Here is a 27,967-nt window from a genome sequence, read left to right on the forward strand (position 1 = left end):
TCCAGCTCACTTGCAGCCTCCTTACAGCTTCTGTCTGGCCCTTGTGGCTGACTCGTATGGTAGTCCTTCCTCATTTTTTATTCACATCCATTTCATCACTGAGGCTCCTGCCAGACCTCCTTGTGGCTGTGTTTGATAGCTGGGTGCCTTCCACCCTTGCATCCTCACACCACAAGGCGGGTGATGTTAGAGCTCCTGTGGTGCTCCGTGGTGATGTGTCGGCCAGCTGCCTTCAACCGCTGCTCTGTGGAAAGGTCCTAGAAGACAAAAACCTGGAGAGCACAAATAAACTGGGGGAGGGGGGGGGGGGGGGGGGGGGGGGGGGTGAGATGTGGCAGAATGAGGGATTGCTAGCTGAAACTTGCCAGCCTGGCATGGTTTAAAAAAAAAAAAAAAATGTAGAGAAGGCCAAAAGAACATCTGGAGCTGCTGCTCTCCAGAATGTGCCAGACACGAACTCTAATTTGTCTGAGCTGCTGTGGGATCATTGACAATGACAGGATAACCTCTGAAGGGTTATTTTTGAGAATTTTAAACCTGCACCTTTACTTATTTCTGGGACCTGAATGACTAAGGCCCCGTGTCCACCAAGCATCTTTTTTCAATGGTTTTCAATGAGTACAGAGCGTTTGAAAGCAGAAAGTGGAGAAAAAGCGCAACGCCCAGCGTCTTTTCTGCCCTTTTTTGAGCGGTTACTCCGAGTGTCCCCAAAGTTCAAAACCTTCAGAAAGGTGCCTTTGGACGTCACCGGCGCTCTTTTCAAATGTATGATATTTCCCTTACTTTTGCCGCCTACAATTCGTTTCTTGTACCCACATGCTCCTCGCTCCGTGTTTGATCGGGAAATAAACGATCTCAAATAGAAAACATGCAGTAAAAAGTAACGGAGCAGTTTCGGTCATACAGCAGAGACAGGATGGACGTGCAGTGCTTTTCTTCTCAGCGCACAAACGCTTCATGCAAACACGGCCAGCGCTTTTCTGCCAGGAAAAAACGTCGACATGGTGCCTATGTTCATTCTGTAGGTCCTAAAACTGCTCCAGTAGACTTCGACCTGCAGCAGTGAAACAGGCTTCAATCTTCTCCTTAGCTCACCATCCAGTCATAAACTGTATCCCCTTTTTTTGTTTCTCAACAAGACGAGGTTTTTCCTCTTGACTTTTGTTTAAAAGAAAGCTGCCTGTCACCGCTGTAAATCAGGTTAATAAGAGCTTTGAGAGTCAACAAAAACAGAAACGCTGCAAAACATGAAACAATTTATGCTAAAAATAACATTTTAAGATCCAGTTAGGAAGGCAGTGCTGGTTGTGGTTTTGACTCATTCACATTAAACATAGTAACGTCATCCATTGTTATAATGAAGATATTGATTTAAGCAGATTTAAAAGCACCATGACTCACTCAGAGCGGCATCGGGCATGTTATTTCTCTTTCTGGTGGTTCTCGTGCCACGTTTGTCCTCGTGATCTACTGAGTCAAAGAAGCTTTTTATACCAATTGTTCCTTTCCATTTTTATTCCATCAAGAGCAAGAATCCTTGACGTCAGTCCGTAATAGTTTAAGAAGTCCAAAGACAACTGGCAGCATGTTTCCCCTTCTGCTGGAACAATCCCAGACCCCTTTATGATTGTTATTTTCTACACAATGAAACCGTTTCCCAACAGTGGCACAGCCCACCCAGGGTCTCAGTCTGATATTTTCTTTTTTGATTCAGACCACTGGGACTGTTAACTTTATTGTTTAAAAAAAAAAAGGGGGGAATTCCACCAATTTTGCACTTCAAAGTGTGTTTACAGGTCAGGGGAAGACCAGACCTCTGTAGCCATGCCATGAGGCTAACACCCCCAGGACATGTTAGCCACTGCAAGAAAAACACCAGAATCCCTGACCAAACTTAAAACAGTTGGTGTGCACTGTGGTCAATGTAGGGGATTTCAACAAGAAGATTTCATAGAATACGAAAGCTTCATCTCCAGACGCTTCATGGATCCATTCGTTTTGTTAATCAAATTTGTATAGAAGTCCAAAATAATATTACTCCTTATAATTATAATATAACTTATAATATTAGTACTTTCACTTTATTCGCCTCACTCTGGTACGGAAGCCCTAAGCAGACATGTTTCCATACATTTGATTTACCTCCTGCTTTCCTGTGATAACGAGTAATTCCCCATTGTTTACTCGAGATCTCGACTCATTTATCTCGTATCCTCAGAGTTGCAAAAGCACAAAGCAAACCTGGAAATATATAAGGTTTACCTCACCTCGCCTAGTGTGGTGACTATGGCATGTGGTTCTCTGCAGAGGTGTAGTGGTGTCTGAAGAAGAGGGCGTACTCTGTAAGTGTCCCGTCCAGCAGAGGATAAACGGCCTCCGTTATTAACAGGGACATTGGACTACTCTTGCATTTTTAGTCAGTGCATACTAGCCGATTAGAGACAGAGTATGGAGGGTCATCCCTTCACCATCCTAGGAAAATTTGCAGCGTCCTACTGAATAATGTCAATCAATCAAAGGTGTGAATGAGAGGAGATTTAGAAGTGTGAGACTGAAAAAAAAGTGGGTATGCTCCTTATACCTGTGAATATCCCTGCACTACACCACTGGTTATCCGGCCTGTTGTTTTGTTTTGTAGATCACCAGAAAATTAACCTGTTGTAAAAAAAATAAACAGGCTTTACGGTCTTGAATTAATGAGACATATCGATGTGATGAAAATGGAAAACCAGCAGAAGACTTAGTCTCAAGGAAACGACTGAAATTAACTCGTTATTACAGGAAAATTTAACAAAATATATGGATACATGTCCGTTTAGGCTTCCATACTCTGGGCCTATTATAGATGGCTAAAAATGTAAACTTTCCCCTGCAAAACAGCAAAGAGGATTGCAAACACAAACTTTTTTTTTACAGTAACGAAACTGCAAACAAAAACCCCTTCATTTCCCATCCTTCCTGTAGAGTCTTTCTCTCTCTCTGCAGCTCAGCTTGTTGTCTCATCACTGTAAGACCGGAGTTCAAATCCTGATACGTGACCTTTTCCGGTGAAGCTTCTTGCTGGACGAGTTGCAAGCCCGCAGTGTGTCTTCTATGTGTGTGTGTGTCTGTTTGTGTATTCATGTTTGGTTTTAGCGAGGTCCTCCAAGAAAGCCGATAATAGCTGCCTGTGGTTGTCAGATGATGTTTCCGGCTGAAAGCTGTTAGAGGAGGGGTCGCTGAACAGCACTTGTGACAGAGACGACAGTATTATATGCCAGCTCCCAGCGGGGGCACAAAGAGCCGCTTCTCTGCCGCGCCGCCGGGTTCCTGTCCTCTTTCTGGCTCGAGTGTCTGAGAACGATCGGAGCTAAAGAAAGAGACAAAGTTGTTATACTTAATCTCTCAGTGGAATCAAGTATTACTTGACCTTTGATGTAGCTCCACCGGCATCCATCTGTTAGGGTTTTTCTCCTTTTTTATTTTATCGCCTTTAGCTTTTATTTTTGTCACAAAAGAGTTCTGTCTGTTCTGTAAACTCCAATTATCCTCCCATTCTCTCCCCTGAATCAGAGTTTTGGATATCGCTCATGCATCCCCTCGCCAAGTAAACAACTTTGGCTGCGGTGTTGGCCTAGATTCACCGTCTTGCTAAAGCAATATGTGGCGCTTTGTTTGGGTTTTTTAAAGGCATGGTTTATGAATGCGCTCACAGTTCAAGCACAGTTTATCCTGTTAAAAATGTTTAACAGGCGGGGTTGTTCGGGTTTATTAAGCTGCCACAGACCACATTTTGAATATTCGACGTGTGTTTGCTGAAGTTAATTGTCAGTTAGTTTGATATAATCATGCGGCCGTCCCTGCGCTGATTCGCTCCAGTCAGTTTGGGTAATATCTACACGAGCGGGCTGAGTGTCAGAGTTCACGGATCGCTGATGCTCTTGCTTATTAGGAGGATATTTCCGCTCAGCATTATGAATTTGGCTGACTCCTCTGGACAGGAAGCCTTTGCGACAAGTCAAATAATAGCCTCTATGTTTAAACTTTGACTATTTTGTCTCCCTCCAAACCAATAAATAGTGAGGCTTGCCCTCACTGCACAGGGAGTCTGAGTGCCTCTGAGACCAGCTCTCTCTCTCTCTCTCTCCCTCTCTCTCTCTCTCTCTCTCTCTCCCTCTCTCTCTCTCTCTCTCTCTCTCTCTCTCTCTCCCTCTCTCTCTCTCTCTCTCTCTCTCTCTCTCTCTCTCTCTCTCTCTCTCCCTCTCTCTCTCTCTCTCTCTCCATCTTCTTGATGATGAGGATCCTAAGACGAGGAAGAAATTGAATAATTTCATTCGGTTTGTGAAAACGAGGGATGGAGAGAAAACGAATGACAGCAGAAAGAGGGAAAAAAGGGGGCAAAACGGGGAAGAAATAAACTTTAACTCTCTTTGATTTGGAATATTTAAGTTTAATTTAACGCACATTTGTTTCTCTGGAATGGAAAGAAACGTTAGATGTCTGTTTTTAATGTGTTTTAAGAGAAGCCACACAATCTTGAGTACGTTAGAACTCAGATTTCAAAAACATGCTGGTTTGGGAAGTCCAATTGCTTCTCTCTGTTTCTGGCGTTAACGTCATGCTAAGCTAAAATAAGCTTACTGGCTGTTGGCCGAAGCTTTATATTCAACATGAAAGTGTGAGATAGACATTCATCTTGTAATCTAACGTTCAGGGAAGGGAATGAATCAACATTTCCCAAACTTTAAAACCAATCCCTTAATTGTGCGATCTTATTTGATATAACCAAAATTGCAACTATAGTGCTGCTGTAGTGACAGGGAGGAATTTGAATACAAGAATAGATGGTGGAATCAAAGAGTAACCAAGGTAGGAACTTGAAATTAAAATAGCTTTAGTGTTATGTCTTGATTGGTTTAATTTAAATTCTTGAACATCTGTATGCTTCCCAGGCCCAAAAGGGGGGCGGGGGGGTGTTAGTCTGTGGTGCCTCACAAGAATGATAAAAATGTGTTAAAAAAATGAGAAACAATGCCCCACTTCCTTTCCACAGAACGCATTACCATTTCTCCAGATTATTGTTTACATGAAAAACAACAATTTATGATAATATCAAATCAGTTGTGCTACTTCACAATCTGTCAGTGTACCCGCCGGGGAACTGCACAAGTAACCCCCCCCCCCCCCCCCCCGAGTACAAATAATAGGAAACAACTTCCATTCATCTTCAGCGTATTGAGACAAATGTGTCAAAACTATTCAGCTTCCAGTGCGTTCTGGGCCCCGTGCTGCAGTCTGCATTATTGTTGTCAACAGGCCAACTTCTCCTTTCGAGGGACTGGAAGCGTTCCCCTGCATGCTGCAGCTGCCACAGCTGGAAAGAACACAGTGTTATAGTAAATAGTCGTAGGGATATTTCGCCTTGAGAGGAACTTCTGACTCAGGGACGAGCAGGGGAGGTCCAGATCAAAATGAAACACATCTGTGATTGTTTATTGGCCATTTTTGGGGATGATTTTTAGTGTCTTACAAGTTTGCAAAAGGTCAGAAAGAATAAACATAAATTGTATCCTGTGAGTTGTCTGCTCTCAGTCAAGAATAAACAGAGACACCAACAAAAGACATTTTTAAGATAATGAGACCAAACTCTAGTGTGTATGAAGTCTTTGCAAACACAATTATTTCTATCTGACAAAAAAGACTAAACATAATCTGAGGCCTGAATATATGACCCATAGCTCGCTCCAGATTTTCCTCTTCCCTCTCTAGCTCTATTACCTCGTCGTCTCTTCTCTGTATTCTCTATAAGAAGTGACGTACAGGATAGCGGAGCACATGAGACATATAATCACAGAGGGCTGGTCTTTTAAGACAGGCTGGTGAAATGTCTTTGCTTGTGCTCGCTCCCTTTGATGAGGAGGTGTTGATGTGTGCTATCAGCATTAACTACATGTCATTTGAGACCCTCGACATGCTTCCTACAGTGGTAGTTTGGTGCTAAAAATAAATCAAGCAGCACCAAGCCAAGGTTTTAGAAAGGGGAATGCCAGTATCTCTAAACCTTGGCTTTATTTGATAAAATTTGGGGTCCAAGTTAATTCCATGTGCAGATTATTTTGGAATTGCCGGCAGAGGATTGCTTCAGCGTAAAGCAGTAAATCAGGCTGTTACGGTGGCAACTTCATCAATTTAAGGATGTGTTAATGATCAGTGTTTGTTTTTCTGGGGTTTTCGCAGATTGTTGAATGTCTGAGGGTATTACAGAAAGCATCCCTACCGAAAAAATAACTTTTTATGCACCTCAGCACTTTTACCAATGTGCCATGCATTTGTACTTTGTATGTTTTATGTATTGTCTGTGTCGTATTAAGTGACTCTCCCTGCAACCACGTTTATCTACAGGTACAAATAAAGTAACCTGAATCTGAACCTAAAGCAGGAAGACCCCTTTTTTAAAGAAAATCTAGAAACAGCAGTTATTTCGCTCTCTTCAAAGCCACCAGACTCCGTTGACAAAAAGAGGATTTTCACCTTGCACTTAACGCTGGAGTCGCAGATTAATCGCTGCTTCAAACCAGTTAGTTTCATATGTGCATTTAACTTGTATTGGATCAAGTATAGCCTTTAAAAAAACAATTTTACCAATCCCAGAAATCGAGGCATTTTGCCATCAATCAAGGAACCAGGAAGTCCTTATTCCTCTGAGGTCAAATGGAATCTGGTGATGTTGAAGAAAGCAGTAGAAAATATGTCTTCTTCTTTTTTTCTGTCAAACAATAAAACTTGATTTGCATAAATATGAACCTGTAGAGGGCATTCTTCGCTCAGGTTACATTGCAGCCATTACAGCCTGTTTTATGGCAGCTGACTGAAGCAATCTTTGGTATTACTTTTAACTTTTTCTACATATGATGCATTAAGATACCAAGAAATGATCAAATAAGTTTAAAAACACTGTTCCTTGAAAGGAGGATTGGGCTTTACTCTCAAGATCTTTGGCTTTTCCATTTCTGCCGATCTCTGCCATTACCCAAGTGAAGAAAGGTTTCTTTGTGTAAGAAACAATCCTATTGTAGGTTTGTCTTTTTGACAGCTCAGGTCGGGGGACGTGTCTGGACAATGAACCTCTGAAACGAGACTTCCTGTACCCAACAGTGGCCCCGGGGCAGGTGTACGACGCAGACGAGCAGTGTCGTTTCCAGTACGGAGCCTCCTCACGCCAGTGCAAGTATGGGGTAAGAAACCAGCATCTCCTGCTCACCTGTTCTCTTCTCACTGACCCAAGGGAAATCTGATTAATTGAGTTTACATCTTCTGTTTTCAAGCCAAGTTATAGAGTCAGAAAATTGCATCGCTAAAACACCAACATATGCACAAAAAGATACAATACGACGCAATTTGGCAAAGACAAGACAAGACACCATTAGATGCAATATGATACGATACGATAAGACATGATTGGACCTACTTTATTTTCCCATCAGGGAAAGTGGTTCTTGGGCTCCATTGCTCCACACAATTTTCTGAAATTCTACCGAGTTCCTCAAATTCGAAAGGAATTTTTGTTCCAAATTGGACGACATTCACAACAGGTGTTTCTAAGATACAGAAGAAGAAGGGGAGGGTGGACCTAAAATCCTTAGCCAGAGCAGAAGGATAAATATGGTAGCAAATGAATATTCTGTCATGAAACCAGTTCCCAAACCTCCATTGGTTTCTGAACGGATTTATGGAAGCTTATTCTTGATGACCATCTCGAATTCCAGATCCTAAGACAATTGCAAAGAGGTGGACTGAAGCAGTGTGTGCATGATGGCTGTCGGTTATCAGGGGTCAAAGAATCCAGGTTAAAGAGGTCTTGCTTCTGGCCCCCTTTAAGCCTATCTGATTTATTTCTTTTGTCTGAGAGAATGACGCTGATTGGACCAAAAATGGAAAATCTTCCCACATTCTTCTTTTCACACACTTCATTGGATGTACAGTACATTTAAGTGTCAAAGGGCTTTAAACTTTACAGTTCACAGGTATTTTATTCTTATTTTACTCGTTGATGGACAGTCACAACATGTTCTGTCCTCACTTGGATAATAACAGTTTATACTTCCTTGTTGAGATTAAAGGTGGGAAAACATTGAAAGACAACTACAACAGGCTCTTAGGTGTCTTTTCACACGACGCCTTAATTATCTTTTGAATCTATTTACTCAGCAGACAAAGAGACGAAGGATCGGCATCAATACTCCCCACATCTGTAAAGATTATGATTCAATCCTCCCTGACTGAGTGATAAGAAAACCTCAGTACATACAGTAAAGTGACTCAGGCCGTGAAAAGACGAGCAGCAAAAACAGATCCAACAAGATCTCATGGAAATGAATGTGATATTGTTTTGCGTTTCATAAATATTTGATCAAACGTTGGGGAAAAAAAAAATAGGGGACAGAGATTAGCTGAGATCATAGAGTAATTTCATGTCACTGAAAGAAATATCTGACAGCAGATTATAACAGGCCCAAAGTCAAGCCCTGTTATTTTGGCTCCTAAGCTCATAATTGTGGTTTCAGATCAGCATGAAAGCAGAACATTTATGAGTGGACTCGGTTCCAACGAAGCTTTATTAGATTTCTTGCGTCTGATCTATTTCATGAAGCCAATTTGTGAAAGAGATGCCCTTCGTGACTCTTTACAGGACAGTCTTGACCACAGGAATGGATAAAAGGTCTAATGAACAGAAGAGTCTGGTTTCTAAAGCCATGACTTATAGATGAACAGCGATGGGAAACCTGAGGAAGTCTAGCCGAGCTTATTAAAGTTTATCTCTAACATAACAATAAATAATCTTGCACGGTCATAATGTGGTTTTTAATATTGCACTCGTTAAACATGTTGGCTTGGACTGTGACATGACAAAATGATTTATTATGTATTCAACCACAAGATACAACATTTCTGGCGACAACTCTTCACCATATTGGGTCATCTTTGGGACCACACATCCTATCTCCACACATGACCTGGAGTGTCCTGTTTAACTGTGTTGTAAAGCCCTGGTTCCAACCCCACAAAGGGCCACCAGGATGTCCACACCGAAAAATGTTGACGTAAATACCAATTAGTCTGGAATCACTTGATTTACATTTTAATTCTGAGAGGCACTCTGCATGCTGCAACCAATCCAATATATCTTCCAATATATATTGGTACCCAGACATATTTGGTAGCCTACACTTACTATGAACATGAATTACGGTTTGTTTGATACTTAATTAAAAGCATTTTCAGAACATTCCCCATCAGTTTTGGGTTTTTACCAAATGCCTTAATGCTCAATTCTGCCTCATTGTAGAAAAATGGGTTTGCTATTGAATACGATAAAAGACTAAACAATACGATAATGAGTTAGGATACATTGTTTTTGCCTGCTTTACTTTAATGAGTTGCTTCTACGCTTAACACACAAAATTATAAACAAAACCTAAAGAAATGAAAAAAAAAATGTAGCTAGCCTAAAATTTTTTTCAGCTTTGGTAATAGTTCTAGGGATGTTAAAACCTGTTTGTTAGATAATTTGTCAACCACTTTAAATACATTAGCCTCAGCCTAAGATGTACTTTGTGTTTGGTCCTAATTAGCATGTCAACATGGTAAACATAACCTGATATCTTCTTTTAAAATGATGACCATGTTAGCATGTTGTATAGGTATGTATGTGTGTGTGTGTGTGAATCTATCAATGATCTATGTATCCATGGAGCCAACTGTGTAAGCTGTGACTACAAATTTCCCCCTGGGGAGACAGTCGAGTGTTGTATTGATTGTATTGATGTTGACTTTAGCATTACGCCAAGGACAGTCTCAAAAAAGGTGTTATCATGGCTGTAGACTCTGTAGAATTTGGTTTTTACCATTTTCCGAGTCAACTTATTGTTCTGTCTTAGCTCTTCTGTGAAGCCTTTTGAAAACAATTACATCTGTTCATTTAAGAGAAGACGTCAACGTCCAAAACACTTGGTGACTTTGAGGTGGGTTTGGGACTCTAATTGGGCTATTTTGGGATAAATCGAAACAATCTGTCATTCCTTAAACAAACCAAACCAAATCATGATTTTCTTTTATACTCGTGGATCGTTACCAAAAGAGCCTGAGAACCACTGATGCAATATTTCACTGGATTTGGCCGACGACACCTTTAGCAGGAGGGGATATCACAGCCGTTAAATCACAGCGTGAGACCGTGTCAGAGGTGGGAAAAGTAACTTGGATGTGAAGAAAGGAAGTTTGGGTAATTTATAGCAATAATTTAGTTTCAGTGACTGCTTTGGTCATGCTCAAAGCTTCCGACACAGGAAGCTGGAGGTATGAAAAACAAACAACCTTTGATGGCTATATTAACGAGACCCTTACTGAGTACCCCTGCCCTTTTTTTTATTACCCGCTTGTTCTCTCTTTAGCGTAAATCAATCAGGCTCACATCCAAGTTCGTTAAGGCCCCGGCCGCTGACCTTTTAGCAGGGCCCAGATAGTGAATGGAGCAGCGGGGTGGCTTATTGAAACCAGCTGGCCTCGGGGAGCTGCTGCAACTAGAGAGTGGCAGTTTGCTGCTTTATTTAATCTGGATAGGCTCAGGGAGCTGAGGGGCCGTGGCATATTTACTGACCCCCGGGGTCAGAATCAATGCGCAGGATCATAACTCTTTTTCATGGGCCTGCTCTTCTGCCGTACACAATTGTCCTGTAAAAGCCTTTGAAGTTGAGAGGCAAGTCGACCCAGTTTGCTTTAATGGGAAATCTAATGCAAGGTTGTGCAGAGCTGTCCTTGTAACATGTGTTCACTTTATGGTTTTATTTATTTGGGGGCAACTTGGAGCTGTCTGCTCTCTATCTCTCTCTCACACACACTCCCTTCCTTTGGTAATCTAAATGGATTCTCCTTATGCTCCAGACTGAGGAGTGAGTGGTGTTTATACAGACCACTCAGTAATACTAAAGATATTTGTCCGGCCACAAGTCGTCTTTATCTAAGACTTGGGAGGCCTGTTGCTCACTCTTGATTTCCCCTAAGAAGAAGAAATTGGATTTCTTGAACTGATGTCACGGTCCCGTGTGGTCCCGGGGCGAACGTGAGCAAAGGTTAGTCATGGTGGTGTTGATCCAGCTGACTCTTCATTTCTCATAAGAGAACATTAACAGCAACCAGTGACCCTTGGCGTATTGCTCAAGATGCGCCGTGATCCAAAGCATATGGGCTCTTGAAGTTAGCAGTCTCGATGTGGTCCCTTTTTATCTCTTCTCATCCTCTGATCTGATCTGGAATTATGCAGATTTATAGAGGAACTTTCATGCAGTTTGTGTTCATGTTCCTCTCTCGCCGACTACAAAGGAAAAAATAGGAAAACCACAAAAGCTTCTGATAAATCATCCTCACTCTTATTCACCAGCAAACATGAAATGATTTGCTGCTAAAATGATTTATTCTGACCAACTTGCTTTTGCCTTCTTTCCTAGGAAGTGTGTAGAGAGCTCTGGTGCCTTAGCAAAAGCAACCGCTGTGTAACAAACAGTATCCCTGCTGCAGAGGGGACTCTATGCCAGACTGGGAGCATTGAGAAAGGGGTAAGTCATCAAATGTTTTCTCGTACATTTTGCAAATATCAACCCCCCAAGAAACACCACATTTTCTCACTTACTCAAAGTGGTATCTAGGGATAACTGTGGTTTTAAGATATCTTCAAAGTTTTTATTTCACTCTACCCACAACTCCCTCAACCGTGATGAAAGATGGGGAGGAGAATGATGAAAGACCATAACCATATTCCTTCGGAAATTTTAACAAAGTTTTTTGCCAAATCACATCCCAGAACACAACTCTGAAGCAAGATGTCCTTGCTAGCTTTTACAACTCAAAAGTTACCGCTCAAGACAGTGAAGAACACTTTAATATGATGCACAGGGTCAAACAGCCCCCTTTTTCATATTTCAATCACACAGCAAATCACACCACACAAGGACAGGACTAAGCGTAGCTCTATTTAATACTTTGGTTACTTGTTTTCTCTTAAAGGACAGCATGTCAAGGTGGTTGCAATTGTACATGACATGAATTATTGAGTCAAAGATGAACTGTATTGGGGTGCCGGTGGCAGAGTGGTTAGTGCGCGCACCTTTTGTACGGAGGCTTTTCCACCAAGCGGACGACCCGGGTACGAGTCCGACCTGTGGCTCCTTTCCCAAATCATCATCTGGCTTGTTTAACTTGGCAATGTATGTGCAGCGTGTCCATTGGTGATCTCTGTCTGAACCCATTGGCAATTGGCTAATGAAGCTGTAGCCTCAGGGAGTGACGGCGTACATCTTTCCAGTCTTCTGGTAAAGCCAGTAGTTGTGTTAGACTTCCTTTTCTATGTGTTGCCATTGTTTACAGTGCAATTAGCAACTTGAGAAGTGGAGTTGGAGACCAAATTGTCATCAGATGTCTGCAGAGGGTTCAGGGATTGCTTTATGGTTGTTTATGTTCTGCCTCTTTATCTGTCCCCTTGCACCGTTGCACAGCTGAAGCCTGTTTAAATGCAAGGGGACGATGCTACTGGTAGCCTACAAAAACTGAAAACCAGAACACTTCCTATACCAAAATATGTCCATATCCATTCACATCCATTTTTTGACGTTGAGGCCGAAATCTCAAAGAGAAATGATCAAAACTAATTTTAAACAAAGCCACTCAACTACATCTACCAGACAAAGGTCATTTATTTGCAACTTGGGGCAATGTACCCTTTAACTATTGAACACTTAGAAAGTGCTGTACCTGGTTCTATGTGTGCTGAAAAATTAGTTGAAGCTAAAGCTACCCCATTACTTGGACTTGCAACTATCCCACTCTGGTTACGGGTACCATTCCCTCCATTTGAACTCGTCCAATGGGTGATGCTACTCACTCACACATACACACATTCTCACACACATGTAACCAGGCCAGGCTTGAGGTCATCGGCCCGCTGTTGATGCCAGCCAGGTTAGTGGAGACAGTTTTAACACGGATTACGGCAGCCATTGTCGCTGGATGGACCGAGGTCTAAAAGGGAAGAATAGGAGAGTGTCACGAGCTGTCACCCGTGATTACCATTAGCTGAGTGGAGCCTTTGAGGTCCGGGGCCCACGGACAGGGTCCTGGACAACACAGGGGGCCCCAGGTTGAGCCAGGGGGGTTTTGGAACAGCTTTGGAACAGCTTTAGGAGAGCCACTGGCATACCCTGTCTGCCCCTGCCGGGGACAGCTTCAAAGGAATATGAATGTCAGCCATTTCTCACCCAGCGTGTAATGGAGAGAGGCCCTTCCAACAGGAGAAGGGAGAGAGGGGGAGAGAGAGAGAGAGGGGGAAGAGACAGAGGGAGGTGGGAGAGAAACCGAAACTGACCAACGCAGAAGAGATTATTGTGGGAATGGACTTGGAGAAAAATACTCAAGATTGTATTTGAAAGCCGACTTCACCTCCCCTCTGTGTTGGGTTTTCTTTCTGTGTCCTCCTCATCTCTCAAACCCCTCGTCACCTCTCTCCCGCTAATCTTGTTTAGACAGCTTCTCAGGTCAAGAATGAGTAAGCCAGGGAAAGAGGACGGCGGCCTAACCTCACCTTGACTGTCCTGGTATCACTCGGTTCTTAGCCTACTGACACAGTTGGAGAGACAAAGAGCTGTCTCTGATCCCCTCTTCACTCTGTGGCTCTGAACAGCTTAGCAACAGGATTAAAACACTCCTGAAAAGCCACACAGTGCTTTCTATCCCTCACCTGAAAGACCCTCACAACACCATGGCAATGTTAAACTAAAATACAAGAACATACTGAATCAGTTTCAGAAGTTATTCTGTTGATTAAATAGTGTTGGGAAATGGTCAAATTAAAGGTATAGATCATTTTATTTACCTCCTTGTAATACTTCCAAGCATATCAAAGATAGATAAAATAGAAATAAAACCGATCCTGTTCCTATTATAGAAGGGGGGTTAAGGAAATAGTTAGCCTAGCTTAGATTAATACTGAAAGCAGAAATAGCAGAAATAGCTTGCTAGCTGGCTAGATTTGCCCAAAAAAACAAAAGTATTCCTACCAGTTCTTAAACTATTATCTTCATGTTGTGTATCTTCTATGTTTAGCTCCAACAGACACAGCAATGTAAAAACAAAAACTATTCTAAGTTGACAAAACTTTTGGAAGCTTTTTCCCACAATACCCAACGCGTATTCTCCCGCCTAAAACACAGAATCACTGTTTTTGAATTAAAAATTGAAGATCAGATGTGGGATGTATGATAAGTCAATGTAAGAGTTTTGTGTGTTTCTTAACCTTTGAAAGATGCTTATTTAGGATCCACCTTTTAGTTCTATACGTTGAGTTAAGCTAAGCTAGGCTAAAGTCAGCCAAGTACAAAAAGAAACAGCACTAAATTAAAAAACTGTCAAAGAGGATGCATGATTCTGAGATCTGACTTAGCAATGCCTTAAAATGTACCTTAAGTTTACTCAAATAAGCTAACATTAGCTACCGGTATTCACACCAATGTTATGATGTTGAAAGAAAATACCTGGAGGATTTGAAATGAGCAGGTGTACAATGAATTTCTTGAATAATATTTTATAATTTCAATATATTTTATTTGCAAGCGGACAACTGTCAGATTTGCATATATCCCTTGCCTACAGTATTAAAGCTAAGCTAGGCTAATCAAATCCTGCAACTTAAAAACTAGGCACGCTTAAAAAACAGGCACATTAAAGAATAATGTTCAATGTAAAAACTCACTGTCAAAACAAGTCAAATGGAGAAATCCTACAGTCAGTGAAGTGACCAAGTCATGTCTGTTTGACTTCAATTTTTACCATAAGATACCGCAGCAAGCTAACATTAGCCACCATAATTAAGAGGTAACACCAGACTTAGTTCGGCTGTAGCAAGAAAAACCTTGTCGAGAAAAATCTAAAGCTGCACAATTTTCTGAAATGTTGAACTATTCCTTTAATGGTAAAAAAAACAAACAAAAAAACAAAAAAACCCCAAGAACAATATAACAATAGACTTCTGTGAGGAGGGAAACCTAGACAGCTAAAGCAGCAAAATGGCAGGTGAGAAAGGCGAAATAACAGGACTAATGCAGAAATGAAATTATAGGCTGAGTAATAGTGTAATCACAAGTTAAGTAAAGTGTGTGTCTGTCTTTTGAGTGTCTTTATAAAGCAAGGAGAATGTGTTATTGAAGGAAAACTTCATCAGTCAGGTTCTGTATAGTCTACTCTTCACTATAAACAGATGCTTATAAATTTATTGGGAGCTAATAACGGTTTGAGATGTAAAGCTGACACTTAAGCATTCTGAGTCGTTATAAGTTGCATGTTATTGTGAATCTCGCCTAAACTTCAGAGTATAAAACAATCGTTAATGTGTCTCAGTGTTTGTGTTGTAAAGAAATGCTGCATAATAAAAACCCTCTGTCTCTCTCTCTCTCTCTCTCTCTCTCTCTCTCTCTCTCTCTGTTGCCTGTGGTATCGCTCCTCCCCGCTCAGTGGTGCTACCAGGGGGAGTGTGTGGCGTTCGGTACCTGGCCTCAGAGTGTGGACGGAGGTTGGGGGCCCTGGTCCATGTGGGGGGAGTGCAGCAGGACCTGTGGGGGCGGTGTTTCCTCCTCCATGAGGCACTGTGACAGCCCAGCGTAAGTAGGCAAAGTAAGCCACAGCAAGCTGAACACACACATCCAGGTCGTGCCTACAGGTGTGTGTTTGTGTGCATGTGGGTGCTGTGTGGATGATTGTTGTGTCTGAGTGGGGAGTAGAGATAACTAGATTTTCTCTGAAGTAAATCAGTTGTTAAATATTTCCAGAGTAAATGCCTCCTTCTTTGGGAAAAAAAAACACTTTATTTTGAAGGTCTTTTGAACACTTTTCTTGTGGAAAATTGAAGAGTATACCCACTTCTTTAGGCAGCACTACACCACTGACTAAGTGGTCAATCGTAAACGGAAAAACAGATGACAACATTTGAACTGGTCCGTGCTGCATGAGTTCAACACCAACAATATACAGTTTTTCAAGGGAAGTTGTACCCATTTCACGAGGCCTTTGAAGTGAGATTATGTCTTAGATAAGTAAGTCAAACTCTTCCTCTCACAAGCTTACACTCTAAACAACGAAAATGAAAGAAAACACTCATTTGATTCAACTCTCAAGGCAGCCTAGCTACAGTCTGACCTGCTCTGGTGGGACCGGTAACTTTGGGTGGCACATGGAATGATAACTGAATATTGCTAAAAAAAAAAAAAAAAAATACAGACATGAAGCCAAACTCGCTGTTTAGGTCAAAGCACATCTATGAACACTCGCACAGAAAACATCTAGGCAAAGATTGTCTTCAAAGGCACAATGCTCAAGGTCAAACCTTGCTGTCAAAAAGGTTCATTTTAATCCAAGAGACTCAGATTGACATAAAATTGTCGTAAATTTGCTAACATTAGAGAGTAGTAACACAAGTGTAAATAAGGCTACAGCAGACGCCATGAAAAAAAAAGGTTCTTTAAGGTTTCCCTGACCGGCACTATCGTATAAAACTAAGCACAGACGGATCTCCTCATGCTGTTTAAGATGGACTGATACAGCATGTGCAATCTGTTAAGACACATCTCTCTCTACTGTAGATTATAGCCCTGTGTAGTTTTTCTTTTAAGGACCCTCGTGTGTCCTCGGTAGACAAATCATCGTCTGGTGCATCTCTGTCTGGCAACGAGACGTTTCTGGATCCTTATCCTGCTTCCAGCGCTGCATTCCTTTCGCTGTGGAAGCTAGATATTACGTCAGACACATCATGGGAAGACACGAGAGGAGAGCCAGGGTGAACCAGGGGGAAGGAAAATTTAAAAAAAAAAGGAAAGGAGGAGGAGGAGGGGGGGGGGGCACCGAAATAATGTGGAACACCTGTGTAAGGTGATCGTTGCTGCTCAGGCATCAGGGGAAAACAGAGCCAGACGAGACGTTGTGCAATGAAGTGCAAATAATGTAGGACAGGGAGGTTGATGAAGGTGAGGAAGAAGGGGAAGAGATTTCTTTAAGGGGGGAAAAGTAGAGAATCGTCATTTGCATCGCTCCCAAATCTCAAATAGCATGTCACACTTAAGGGCTTTAAGGGTGGCTTGGATTTCATGAATGAATCACTGGCACTCACACAAACACACTTTTGTCTTCTTTCAAAGACTGATTCAGGCCTTTTTTTTTTTTTTTTTGTCATGACCTGCACCTACCTAAACCTTCTTAAAGATCACCTTACATCACCAGTAATGACTTCTATTAAGACAACTTGTGATTGTATTTTTTTGTTGTTGTTGTTGCTTATTTCCTTGCACTCATTTTTTTCTCCTGTGTCCCTCAGCCCATCTGGAGGAGGGAAGTACTGTCTCGGGGAGAGGAAACGCTACAGATCTTGTAACACAGACGTGAGTTTTCTTCCTTTTTTTTTTGGTAGTTAAAACAAAGTTGACTTGGAAGCTAAACTATTCTCTTGATGGATGCACTGCTCTGATTTGTAAAGGCACTGCGATACACAGCCTGCTGAGATACTCTGACCTTGGATTGGTTTTGACCTGGCAGTGTCACAGCACCTCCTCTTCGCTGCTCTACATTTTTGCTTCTGCAGGACATGTTAAATTAGGGAGAACTTTAAAAAGGAGTACGCGAGCTATAGCAGCATCACAGTTAAGCTTTCCGACATGTTTTCTTCCTGGAACGCCACGCAGATGATAATAAAAAAGGCACAAGCTGTGATTCAATACTCCCAATGGTGACTTTAGGTTTACTCGCCTCTTTGTCACTTTAAAGTCTGCATATTGTTTGTGACATTTCACATGAGTCGAGGATGATGACAGTTTCAGAGCCGAATCCATGAAAAGCAATTCACTGAATTAAAAAAAGAAAAAAAAAAACGTCTGGAGCAAAGCTTTAAACAAATATTTAACATGGCTGCAAATGCCAGATCTCTGTTCAACTATTTCTAGGTGGGCTTTTTTTTCATAGGGTGAAAATTGAAATAGTTAGGGCCCTGGTGGACGTTTTAACCACAAGTCTTAAAAATAACAGCTGAGAGCAAGCACCGAGTGTTTTCTTTGGAAAACAAACATCATCCCTAACCGCCGTTTCATCACACTGACCACACCTCGTCCAAGGAAATGTGTGTGCGTGAGCTCAATGACAGATATTCACACACACATGCATAAATTGATGTTTGAATCCCAGCTTTTTCTACGTTGATCAGCTGTCAGATATTATTTGGCAATGTTGCCTCCCTTTCCTCCTTTTTCTCCTGTGTCTGTCCTGTTGGAGGACAATTTATATCACAAAGCTGTTCCAGTTCGCATAATGCTTTATGCTAGAGCCCATTAGCCAAAGACCCCACCAGATAAGGTTAAGACTTAAGCAAGTTGTTGTCAAACTTCTATAAAATGGGAAGATAACTTAAGAGTCCATCCCAACGCTTCCAGGCACTGTGAGGCTGCACTTCTACCATCTGTGCTGAGTGCTAATGTCAGCCGGAGAAAAGGCTGATTTTAATAGTAACAACTATATTAGATTATCTTGTAAGCATGCTTGCTTTGGCCAAAAAAGCATTACACACACAACTAATAATGGGGAAAGGACTTATAATCATAATCAAATGTTTTTTGCAAAAACATAATCATGACCACACCCCTTTTTTGGGTATTTTTTTTCATTTTTCACAATTTGTAGACAAAATTAGAAGTTCACCAAGAGAGTGCTGACCTTGGTGAAGGCCAGTCGTTAAAGGGAGCTATAGCAGCTATAGTACTGCTTTTCTGCATGTATGGTTTATAGCTATAGTATGTTACTTGTGTCTCCGTCTACAGCAGTACTAAGCTTTGCATATTGTAAAAACTTAGGCCCTCTTCTCCAAACTGGGACTGTGCAGACCATCATCTACATAGTACACTTACTACTGATAAGTACCTCATATGACCCCCTTTAAAAATAACTTAAATAGGAAGGAGCACATCTAAAAAACCTAGTTCTATACTGTATAAGTCTGGAAATATTTCAATAAATATTAGAGTTTTACATTTTACTTTTCATGAGTCCAAAATGTAATGGGTTCTTTTTGGCCCTAACAAGTTTTAACAATCAGGCCGGTAGTTTTTCCGTAATCCTGCTGATAAACCAAATAATACCCTCTATGGCAGAAACAGTTAAGTATAGATAATTCATTACACAATCAGCCAGTCAATAAGAGATGATAAAAAGGGATCCGTACTTGCAGCTCTTCTAATTTGATCCTTGAGGTCCTTCTTCAAACACGTGTTGGCACAAGTTCAGCTCATTTGGTCTTGTGTCGCATTTCAACACACACTTGTAATAATATTATTCTGTCTCCTCTGATTCAATCTGCATGTTTGATGTGCGAGTTTAAAAGCTGCCATATTGCCAAACGCTTGACTGGTAATGAAAGTGGCTCGGGCCTTCCCAATGGCCCACTCCAACGTGGAACACTTTCAGCATGAGAAATACAGCTTTGACCTAAGAGCTTTTATTTGCCCCATGGGAGAGTGTTTTGAGGTTTCTAAGGACCTTTTCACACCAATAAAGTGTTTCTTTCCACTTTGTGGACCACTTTTCCACTTTTTTTTTACCTCATCTAACTGGAGAAAACATCATAAAAACGAAGAAGTCCCTACAAATGCAAAGCTCACTGTTCTCCATTAGAAATTCTAAGAAGCAAGTCTGTTTTAGTGTCTATTAATAAAAAGTGACATCTTATATTGACTTTGTCCTGTAGTTAATTATCAAGTTGTCAATGAAAAAAAAACACTTCCCAGAAAAAAGCAATCGCGGTTGCCAATTATTCACTGATGGTAACAACATGCTAGCTTTGCATCTGAAGATCTTACAGGACCATTACACGTGTTTCTTGAAAGATTTAGCTCCTTCACTGCAAATCATGTGCGTTTGTTCTGCCTTTTTTGCGAATGCATGACACAGGTTTTTGAATTTATGGATACTTTCTTTCCAGTCGTTCCAGTTATGCATTGGTTTCCATTCATTTCCCTGTGGCATGAAAATCTATTGGCAAACTCTTTAAAGTTGTAAAATCCATTAGAGCGAACATCAAGTCTGCATTTTCCTTTTGTCAAAGTTACATAATCATTGCTGGGTAATGAAGTTTAACTGCTAAATGATAAGAAAAAAGACTGTATTGCTTTACTCCGCTACATTAAAACAAGGTTTGTACATTCAGAAAGTTGCATATTTATATACTTTACCAAATCTTTATGCAGCACTGAATACGCTGTGAATGGTTATCCATATTTAGCAGCTTATGCAACAACATTAGGAGTATGTATTTAATGAAAATGGTTATTAAACAGAAAGTGTTTTAAATCTACTATAGGGAAATACCTTTTTTAAAAATATATTTTCATAGCATTAGGGGAAAGAGTCAATGAAAGTGCACTTTTATGTTTATGATTAGCTAAAACTCTTGTATTATATGGTCATTTAAGAAGCAAAAATCTCAAGTATTATTATTATTTCTTTGTTTTTTCAGGCCTGCCCTGCCGGTGCTCGTGATTTCCGAGAGAAGCAGTGTGCAGACTTTGACAGCATGCCTTTTCGTGGGAAATATTACAACTGGAAACCTTACACTGGTGGTGAGATACATTTTAAAGTGGAAAAAATATGCGCTTGCTTAACATTCAGTAATGCTAATATAACAATTTAGCTGTTTAGTTAATTAGTCTAACAATACTAGGGCTTTTTTTTTATAATTTCAGGTACATTTAGATATTTTCCTGAATGATAACTTACAAAATTCACTTTGCCCATAACATTTTAAGTTCAATCACCGCTAGCTTACATTAGTTGGTAGTCGTAGCTCAGTTAGCTAGCCAAGTGCTACTACTGTATGTACACAGGGAGTCACTAAGCTACAATGCGAGCAAAACCGGGACATGTCAGTGTTTTATAGATATTCTTTGGCACTCGGGACACGGAGTTCGAAAGCTTCACAGGCCTGGACAAATCCAGACCTGATCCGGATGGTCACCCGCCTACACTTTAGCTACAATGTTCGCATAACTGCTGCCAAAAAAAACGAAGCAAATATGTTTTGTAAATTTATAGTATGTAATTATTTTTAATTATAAGTAGACCTTCATGGGGGGGAAAAAAAGAATATCAGTGAACTACAGAATGAGCGAATGGTACTGTGCAGTAGGCTAATGGTAGATTAAAAATGTAGTCCCATGATTATCTCATGAAAACATTTTGTTATTTGAGTTATGTTGTGTTACTTTGGTGATTCTAGGTTCCAGTTTTACCTGTTTACATTTACATTACAACAATTTGAATTAGTTAAGCACCTCTTTCATTCCTCTATTCACCAGGTCGTATTCACAACAGCTAACGCTCACTCTCTCTGTAAACTAGCTTAGCCTAGCAGTATAAATTTCTAGTATTAACTAATATCTCTGTGTAATCAGTTTTTTGTTAAATCTTCATTTAGTCAGCACTTAAAACGAGGCTAAAGTTGAAGATATAAACAGCTGATGGAACCAGCAGCTCCACACCGACTCGCCTCGGCGCTGAGCTGTAAAATCTTTCTGTCATCCTTTTCACGTCACAAATGACAATCTGCAGGCCGGCCTGTCTTATGTACTGAGTTCACACTAACAGAGTGAAGGTCTCTTTGAAGGCCAGGGAATTCTTTAGATTCCTATACACGTGACTCTGTTTAAAGACCCTCCCTGGTCTTCTGGATATACTTATTGTCCTACCTGGAATAGTTTACATTTTGGACAGACTTCCAGACATCTCCCAGAAAAAGGTTTTTCTTAACTCTCTTCTAGACCGACACTTCTCGTACTGAGCCAGAATGCCTGGAAGTGTTAATGTTCTGCATCACAGTTACTGTGCAGGGCTTTGGGAGTACAGGTCTGGTGTCATCCCCCCTCCCCTTAAGTTCTCTTCTTGATGTCTGCAGATCATGGAAAATTTCCACTTAGAAAAAGCGATAAAAGTTTGAAGCATGTAAACACGGCTTTTATTTTCCTTGATAGATGGAAGAGCTTAAGCTAGATCTCTTTTATCTCAGGGGTCTGTTTTGTCAAATCTATCACCTCCTGACTCAAAGCGTTCCTTGGAGCTGGGAGCCGTCATGTACAAACAGTAGATAACCTGCGTCAGTGTAATTGTTGTTGGCAGCTAGTTTTGGTGTCCCAGTGACGTCAGCCTCGGAGTTTCAGATCTGACTTTCCTCCACTTGATTACTACTGTCAACCAAGTCAAAAGGAGATCCCAGAGCTGGCAGTTTCCTGATCCCTGCGTATTGTTTATCTTTGACTTCTTCTGTAAGGTTGTGTTGTCTTGTTTGCTATCTGCAGGCTGATAACAGTGTGCTCTGTCTGTCTCTGTGTGTATTCTGTGTAAACCAGGTGGTGTTAAACCCTGCGCGCTGAACTGCTTGGCAGAGGGTTACAACTTCTACACAGAGCGCTCTCCTGCAGTCATAGACGGCACCCGGTGTCAGGCGGACTCTCTGGACATCTGCATCAATGGAGAGTGTAAGGTAAGTTAACAGTAAATGGTCCTTTAAGCACCTTCCTTTGAACTACTTTATTTGTATTGCACTGACATTGTACTTGGTCTCTTGTTTTAAAATCCAAAGTTGTTCGTCAGAGACATTCGACTGAACTCTTGGCTTTTAATACAATCTCTTTGTTTGTATTTCCTGCCCCATTGGACTCATTACTTACAATTTAGACACATTCACATACCAGAGGATTTCCTTTATTTAATAATATCTGATACAAATGACGACAGGAGCTAGAAATGTAGAGCCCAGAAACACAATAATGATACTGTGTTTTATAAAGACCAACTTAAAGCATCGACACAAATCAGTCTGACTAAAATAGAAGCAAATAAACTGGTAAATAAGACCAAAACAACAAAACAACACATACATTAATAAAAGTCTGGCAAAGACGTATAACAAAGCCAACAGTTAAGAAAAAGGTAGTCGATAAAAAGTGAGTTTTCAGAAGAGATTTAGAAGAGGGCACTGAGTTTGACTGCCTGAGATCTCCCTAAAAGTTGACATGCAGAGTACACAGTAAAACTTAAAATAAACGCTCATCCCAATTTAAGGCCCGGTCACTTTTACCAGCCGGATGTTGCTGCACGTTTGGACAAATAAAAGCAGGTCTAAATTATTGGCTCTGATTTTTTCCTTAAAGAATTCTGGATGTTTTTATTCCAAATATATCATGATGGCACATTTGCAGAAAATTAAAGGCAGGGTTGGCAATTTTCCAAAACTCTGATTTTGAAAAAGAAAGTTTAAAAAAAAAAAAAGTAGAAAAACAAAAAGTGACTATTTCACTACTCACAACGGCCAATGACAAACTCACAGTATACACTCCGTCATCGCTGACGGTGTAGAGAACGAGCAGGGAGACAGGGAGGCGTGATTGGTTCATCAGATTGGTACCTTGTCGCAGATTTTGGTTGAAGTTTTTACAGACTTACCACACTACAGATGAACATTTTTCTTTGTTCCTTTTTCAGAGCACATGAGTTATTAATTTCTGTCAGAACCTGAAGACAATTTCAACCAAAATCTTAAAAAGTGTATCTGGAGAAAATGACCAACCCTGCCTTTAAATGACACTCATGCATCTTTTACCATGAAAAATAAAAGTCTGTGTAGGTCCACAGTAATCCAGGTCATGATTGAAGCGTCCCCTAGAGTAGTGACAGTATATACATTACAGCTACAGTGACAAAGCAAGGGTTTCCTCAGCCTGTGTACGTTTTTTTTTTTTTTTTTTAAATCTTGGCAAATTCTGATAAACACAACAAAAATGCACCACTTTCAGAGCATAACAATTAAGCCATTGAGTGTGTGATTGTGATCTTGTTGACTCTTATCGGCACTTTGCAGCCTCAAGCGGGATTGTTCTGTGATGAATAAAACACAAAAATCTTTGTTTTTAATGAATAACAATTTGATATATATTTGATTGAATAAAAAAAGGCCGAAAACATCTTATTGAAAGGAGTTGGCGATTGGTGCCGTCTCTGTTTTCATGAGCATAAATCATTATTGTACAGTTTGTGTGTAAGTGTTTGTGTGTGTGTGTGGGTGTGAGTGTGTGTGTGTGTGTGTGTGTGTATGAGACATTTTTTTGGTGCATTCTCTAAGATGCAGCTGAAATAACTTTTTGGTCCCTCGCTTTAAGTATTTGCTTTGACTTCCACCTGACCGTACCGTTTGGCATGACGGTGCAGAGTCTGCGCCAACAACATTACTCTGATTCTAATATAAAAACACAACATGGTGTGTGTTTTAATGGGTAGAGAATCCTGAGAGGTGGAATATTTTCAAACCGAGAGGAGCACTGCAAGGTTTTTTATTTCCAGACCGAACGCAGCGTTTTTTATTTCAGAGGCTCTGCCACGCCGTGATAAATCTCTAGAACTCTGCTTGGAAGGTTTTCAGAAACACTCAAAACTGTTCAGCTGTTTGCAGGCGCTGCAGAGACAGAGAGAGAAAGATCACAAATAACAAGGAGACAGACAGATAGACAGGGAGAGAGAGAGAGAGAGAGAGAGAGAGAGAGAGAGAGAGAGAGAGAGGACGGACAGTGAGAGAGAGTTGAAAGAAGTGAGAGATCCAGAGGAGGAGTGCAGGTGTCGGTGATAACAGCCCTCCTCCATATCATTAACAAACACTTGCTGAAGCTGTTGTTACACAGTTTTTTAAGGGCAATGCTCTGTCTGGGTTAAGGCTAAAAAAAAACAAATATCATAAAATTAAGCTGCACACAATTTTAAGGCTGTCAAATGTTCAATACTTTTCGTTATCACATGTTTTAATTCACTACAATCTCAGTTATAATTTTTTTTTTTTACCTAAAGCTGCGGATAGCCAAAGAGAGAGCAGCTGTGGTCCATTCAAATTCACAGGTCACCAAATACTGATGTTTCTCAAGTCCATGTGGAGTCTTATAAAGATGCAAAAGTTACGTTTCTGTCTCTTGAAAAACAGACAGAGAGCAGAGGTGGCAACACTGTCTAAATCTATATTTTTAAGTTATATTTTTGGGAGATGTGGAGTATTGGAAGAGACAGGAAGTATTGGAAGGAGAGGGGTGGGGACAACATGCAGCAAAGGGCTGAGGTCAGATTCAAACCCATGACCGCCGGGACAAGGACTTTAGCCTCTGTACATGGGGTGCGTGTCATAACAGCTCGGCTATTAGTGTCCCCAAAATTGCACAAAAAATTATACTTACGATTTTTCTGTACAGAAACATTGCCACTCTATTTGACTGTGCAGGACTTTGCATGAGTTATTGGTGATAAAAATTCAGCTTCTAGGTATCGATTTTGTTCTGTTTTTACAGGTATTGTATCCAAATTAAGAATTATGTCAGCCGTTTTGTTTTTAAATCAAATAATTGATCATTTGCTCCAAAAAATGTTGGAACATGTGAAAATACCCATTACATTTTTTTTCACTTTGTCAGTCAAGAGCTCCAAACATAGCAAATCCAAGCAAATCCTCAACATGAGAAGCTACAATATGAGAAGAAATGTCATTAACAGACTAATCATTTTAATGCTTCAACTTACTTAATTAAAGTGTCGAGTTCATGTACGATAAACCATCTCCCCCTCAGCTAAAGAAATGTACCAAAATGCATTTTAAGGATGTCAAAGTTTTTCTTGTAACAAACATTTTAATTCTCAGATGCTCATGTGAGTCCATGCGCTGTGGATGTGTCAGCGTTTGAAGAGGAGAAATAATGAAATATTAAAAACACTGAATCTCCCGAAGTCTGCTGAACTCTGCAGCTTGACTTCCAAGGCATTACCAATCAACAGACGATGCAGCAATTACTTTAAATTGAGTTAGTTTGATCAGTTGGTTAGACTATTTTTATGAGCACAGATAAAAGATGGAATGGGCTCCATGTGGCCTCTAAATTAACGTTTATTTGAAGCCAAACAATGTGATCTGTGATATTTGCTAGTTTGACCACTCAGAGTCCATCATGTTTAATGACCTCTTGTTTATTTAATGGGTAACAAACTTGCCAAGTTATTCTTGATTAAAGCTGTTATTGCGTGTGTTGTTGTTGTTGCCGTGTGTGAGAGACTCAGTCTGGCGTTGTTCTTCATTTTTATTCCCAAATCCCCCAAAATTTAACAACACAACATTTTTAAGGCCATCTCGCAATAGTTCATGGCGTTTCTAGGGCGGCCAAACCTGTTTTATTTATCCTGATTATATAAAAGTTAATGTAATATAGGTCTCAAATGTACAGTTTTGTTTAGACAAAAGAAAAGGTAGATCCTAAAACAGCCTGGTTTTTCAGACTGGTGTAAACATTTGTTGGGTACTATTTTCAGCAGCGGATTAATACACATGGAGCTCGAGCGAGCGAGTGAGTGAGTGAGTATGTAGGGCAGCAGCAAAGTGTATGGTGGAATCTGGACTCCTACATTTTGTGTTTTCATGCAAATCAAAGCATGTCATCTAATGAAACAAGACAGTTTATGAGGGACAATCAGGAAGCTCATTTACTGAAGAAACTTCCTTTTTTTTTTTTTTTTTTACAGAATGAGTCAAAAATGACAAAACTAAAGAGTATCGTTGGACTAATTGTTTCAAAGCATGACAAAGTTTTGCTGAGGTAGCTCACTGTCAGTGTGAGCACTCAAAAAAATGGAAATTATCAAATTATGAAGTTGTTTTAACGACCCCACACAAACAACATGTTTGACCATTTCCCGCTTTCTTTACGAAGCTGAGTTAACCGGCTGCATTTTGGTTGCATATTTATTTGTTCCTTTAAGAAAAAAGGAAGCTAGGGAGGGACTTTTGGAGAGTTATAATTGGTGTTAGCCCATTGTATTCATTGTTAGAGCAATCAAACTCAAACAGTGACGACTTTCATTCACCTTCATTGAGGAGGTAGGGACGTAAAAATTCATTATTTCAATGGATTTAAAGTTTGTATATGCTTTCACAAACACATATGAGAGTGGGTTCACTCCTGGCATCGTCTCACACTCGTGACATTAGCTAACTATTGCCTTTGAAAGACGATGAACGCATTTAGCAAATTGTGGAACTTCTCCTCGGGCCTGCGAAGCCTGAGCTCTGAAATCTGGCTTCGAGGAGTTTCTGCATTGAACTTCAGAGTACAATGGTGCTGAATCCTGATTTAATTTTCCAGTCTACGGTTAAAATAAATACTCATTCGCATTCTCCAACTTTGTTTGTTGGCTTCAAGCATGTTGGCTGCGACAACATCCTGGGCTCTGATGCAAAAGAAGATCGATGCCGTGTGTGCGGAGGGGACGGCAGCACCTGCGAGGCAACAGAGGGACTCTTCAACGAGTCTCTGCCACGAGGAGGTAAAACATGTCTGACTCACACTCATATTCTCTCACCTCAGAGGTCTGTTTAATAAACACATTTTAAAAATAGGAGCAGAGATAGAGTGTTTTGATTGGATGACCACATGTGACAAACTGTTAGTCACTGGAGATACCCGTAAAGAGAACAAACTTACTAACTATTCGTCCCAAAGCCAACACATATCCGAGAAGAAGATGATAATCATAACAGCAATATCATATTTTTGGCAACAGAGCGTTATGTTTTCAGCCGTGTTGTCAGAATATCAGTCAAAACACAATGATTCCCCCATTGATTACATCATGGAGTGAGGAAATCAGGAGTGGAGACAGGACGTGGTGTTGGCTACAGCCTGAAGTCGTCTATAGAGAGCAGGAGAGAGAGAGAGAAAACATATTTCTCCTTCTATGGTATGGCTAGTAAACCATCTAAAAATACTGTGTGTGCATGTGTGTGTATGTCGGAGACTGTAAAAAGAGAAAGGAGGGGATTGTTTTGTCCTCCTGCTTTGTCCTT

At 40.6% G+C, this 27,967-nt stretch overlaps 1 protein-coding gene across 1 annotated transcript in view; it reads left to right on the plus strand.

Moving 5' to 3' along the window:
* The window catches only part of adamts6 (ADAM metallopeptidase with thrombospondin type 1 motif, 6), a 66,240-nt gene that overhangs the window by 18,585 nt on the left and 19,688 nt on the right, over positions 1–27,967 (plus strand). Inside the window, 7 exon segments of the mRNA XM_029280186.2 lie at positions 7,073–7,214; positions 11,484–11,591; positions 15,535–15,680; positions 17,387–17,450; positions 20,567–20,669; positions 22,452–22,585; positions 27,324–27,447. Of these exon segments, the coding sequence (XP_029136019.1) occupies positions 7,073–7,214; positions 11,484–11,591; positions 15,535–15,680; positions 17,387–17,450; positions 20,567–20,669; positions 22,452–22,585; positions 27,324–27,447 (821 nt within the window).

This window comes from Labrus bergylta, chromosome 17 (assembly GCF_963930695.1).
Source record: "Labrus bergylta chromosome 17, fLabBer1.1, whole genome shotgun sequence".
Classification (NCBI taxonomy): domain Eukaryota; kingdom Metazoa; phylum Chordata; class Actinopteri; order Labriformes; family Labridae; genus Labrus; species Labrus bergylta.